The 3,541-nt window shown below is 41.3% G+C and overlaps 1 protein-coding gene across 4 annotated transcripts in view; it reads left to right on the top strand.

Moving 5' to 3' along the window:
- Positions 1–3,008, top strand: part of syt8 (synaptotagmin VIII) — a 13,990-nt gene extending 10,982 nt beyond the window's left edge. For all 4 annotated transcript variants that reach the window (XM_036212238.1, XM_036212240.1, XM_036212241.1 and 1 more), the window contains 2 exons: positions 499–632; positions 2,358–3,008. In XM_036212238.1, coding sequence (XP_036068131.1) covers positions 499–632; positions 2,358–2,609 — 386 coding nt within the window. In that variant the 3' untranslated portion in view covers positions 2,610–3,008. The remainder of the gene's footprint in view (positions 1–498; positions 633–2,357) is intronic.
- The last annotated feature ends 533 nt before the right edge of the window (positions 3,009–3,541 follow it).

The raw sequence follows: 3,541 nt of genomic DNA, 5'->3' as shown, positions 1-3,541 counted from the left end.
ATAAAATCTAAACTTGTCTATGCAAGCTGGACGGATTCAGTACTGTACAGGAGACAAGACACAAACGAGGTTGATTGAAATGTTCAACAGCCAATCAGGACACAAAACACAATTTAAATAAAAAAAGTAGAAGAAAATCTGTGAAACAGCCAATATATGATGGTGTATATGATAGATTATTTCTGAAAACATTTAAATTGCTCTGCCAAGAAATGATGCTCATCAGCCACCAATCAAGACAGACAAAAATGTTAAATTTACAAAAAGAGGGAAAAAATTAAATTCCCACCTGGAAATAATTTTTACTTACAGAGTAGGTGATGGAATCAAGAGTAAGCATGAACAGTGCAACCACTAGTGTTTGAAGTGTTTTTAAATCCAGTTTAGGTTTAATTTGTAAGTTTTGAAATAATTCACTATCACTACTTTATGGTGCTTTATGCAAAAGTTGTGCATGTTAATAATTGATGATGATTTTCTTCCTCTTGGTGTTTTAAGATCCATATGTGAAGGTGCAGCTGGCGTTGGACAAGAGGAAGTGGAAGAAAAGAAAGACTTCTGTGAAAAAGAAAACACTGAACCCTTATTTCAATGAGTCTTTCACTTTTGATGTGATGTTTGATCAAATAAAGGTAAGACTGAATAGAATTCTGGAACTCACCCAGTGTTTCTTTTCTGTGTGATCCATGTTTTCTTCCACCACCCCAGCCTGCTGCCTGTCCTCTTCTTTACCATCCACCTTCTTTTCTCTTTCTACCTGCTCTCTCCATATTTCTTCTTGCTCCTGCACATAACATCCCATCTTTGCACTTTTTCCATACAGGGCCAAAAGGGCAGGTGCTCAAGCACCCCTAGGGCCCTATGTGCGCACGTGCCTGAAGCTAGCTGCTGATCATTGTTAGTTTTGTGGTGAAATTGGGTAATTGTGTTAGCTTGGGGGGCGGTTTAGGCAGCATAGTCTCTTCCTGAAAGGGGCGGTTCTCACTTTGTGACATCAGCTCGTAAAACCCCCCTCTTGTTTTCGTGGGTTGGGATGACTTAATACTGAGAGTGCAAGTTTTTAGAGGAATACTCAGAGATGCATGACTGGTTTAAAATACTGCTTTGACGTGGTTAACAATGCGGAGTGAACATTATAATACACATAAAAGCTCAAAAAGTTGATTTTGCATGGCATAGGCCCTTTAAGGGAAAGTCTATGGCCGAATCCAAATTCTCCTCCTACCTCTACGGCTTCTCCCTTCCCCGACCCATCCAAACGGAGAAATATTGAAAAAAAGTGTTTTCAAATTCAATACACTCCCACTTGATTACATCATCAATCGTCACCAGTCATCTACATTAATGCGTAGCTGTCAGCGCTTGTAAAATCCATAACATCAGTTTCATGACTTAAAAAAAGTTATTCTAGAACAAAAAGTCGTTACTTAAAATTAAATGTAATCTTCTGTGCTTCAGAGCACAACCATGAGAAGAAATGAGTTTCTCCTCCACGGCAAAGCACAACGCGGAACTCCATACCAGCAGAGTGATTACAAATTTGGACACCAGTAATGTCTCAAATGCCCCTGCAATTGGAGGGGTTGGGAGGAGAATTCTTATTGGGCCTGTTTCACATTTAAATGGTTCCTACATGAAACCTGGTAAGCAAATAAAGCTGTTATTTTACAGAGGATTAAATAATATGTTACCCTTAAAAGTTAAAGAAACCAGGGAGCTAAAAAAAAAAAAATCAGATGCCTCGTACAGGCTGGTACCTGAAAATATCCTTTGGCATTAAACTGACCAGTGGCCTGAAAGAGATTAGTGACCACTGTATGCATCAACATAACGAAGAGACAGGTCACAATTCCTCTTTAAACACTTATGACTTTGGCACACTTTCGATCCTCTTCTATTGCAATGAATTCCTCCTGATGGGGATGAATAAAGTATTCTGTCTGCTCCCTCTACAGTACCACAACTTTTCCGTCTGCACGATCCATTCTCTAAATCTAAAAGGCACAACTCGGCCTTTTCTGCCGCCTGCATTTTTCATCAGCTTTTTCATCCATTCATCTTCTTGGCCGCCTCTTCCCTTTCGGGGTCGCGGGGGTGCCGGAGCCTATCCCGGCTGCTGATGGGCGAAGGCAGGGTTCACCCTGGACAAGTCGCCGGTCCGTCGCAGGGCTTCATCAGCTTTTTTAAAGTAAATTCTGGACCTGTAGTACTCTACTGCTTGGAGCCCTACCGCCCTTTTAGTTAATCTTTTGAGTGTACATAACAAGTGCTATTCTTTTCTCCATTATATGTCTTCCCTGTCCAACTACTTATCCTTCAACCACTTTTTAAAGTGTTGTCTTTTTCTGTGTCTTCAGAGGGTGAATCTGGTCATTTCAGTGTGGGATTATGATGCCATGACCAGGAATGACGCCATTGGTAAAGTGTTTCTGGGCTGTGACGCCCCGGGAAATCAACTGAAGCACTGGGGGGACATGTTGTCCAACCCACGGCGACCGGTGGTTCAGTGGCACAGCCTGCTGTCGGCGGAGCAGGTCAATTCCACACTGGGCCTGAAGAAGAAAATCCCCCTCCCAAACGCTCAGCTCTTTGATAACCACTTCAATTAGATTCTGTTCTCTCTAAAGAAATATTCAGATTAGGACAAGAGTTTCAATGACGAGTCATCATTGTTTTAAACTGAATTACTCAACCAGACATTAAAACTGATAATTATTGATATATATTACATTATTATGTGTCATTTAAGATTTTTTGTGAGTAAAAAGTGAAACAAAAATCTTACTAAAAACAGAGTAATGTCAAATAAAATATCTCAGTAAGAAGTCATCAGACTGCTGTCCAGTCTTATTGTGCTGAGGATATCTCAAAGAATGTATGGAAGACACAAATGATATTAAGAAATAAGGTTAATTTATTGTGAAACGTTCTGCAAAAACATTGATAATCATGTCTCCAAGTTTGGGTTATGATTATTATTAAAATATTTTCCCTGTACAGGGTGGTGTGTCTGTATGACAGCTGCTTCCTTTGTGTTTCTGTGTCTCTGTGGCTGCGCTTGAAGGCTCTCTGTCTTGCATTAACCCAAGAGGGAACAAATAAAATTAGGAGACTTTTTTGCTTTTTTTAAAAAAGCTGACAGCCTCCGCTCCCCGCAGCGGCTCTCTGTCTGCCAGCATATTGAGCGAGTGAGCACCGCCACAGGAGTGAAAACTGCCGATCTGTCTAGAGTGCATCCCAGCTCCCGTCCAAAGTAGCCGGATGAGCTCTAAAACTCAGCAGTTCCAGCAGGTTAAGAAAATACATGTTAGTTTAGGACAAAACCGCTTGCATTGGACTTGTATTTTACCCGCTGATTGAGCTACTGAAAACGTCTCGTGCCCAAAGCTGAGTTCCCGATTGGCAGATGTGATGCGGTGACCTATCAAATTTCAGATATTTCAATTTTGACCGCCCAATTCGCACCTCGCCGCTGAAATCGAGGTAGTGTCAGACAACTGCTCCGCCCCCTTTGCTCAAATTGTGCCGCAGGACTTCAAAT

The sequence above is a fragment of the Oryzias melastigma genome, linkage group LG6, assembly GCF_002922805.2.
Source record: "Oryzias melastigma strain HK-1 linkage group LG6, ASM292280v2, whole genome shotgun sequence".
Lineage (NCBI taxonomy): Eukaryota > Metazoa > Chordata > Actinopteri > Beloniformes > Adrianichthyidae > Oryzias > Oryzias melastigma.
This window is presented reverse-complemented; position numbering and strand designations above follow the sequence as displayed.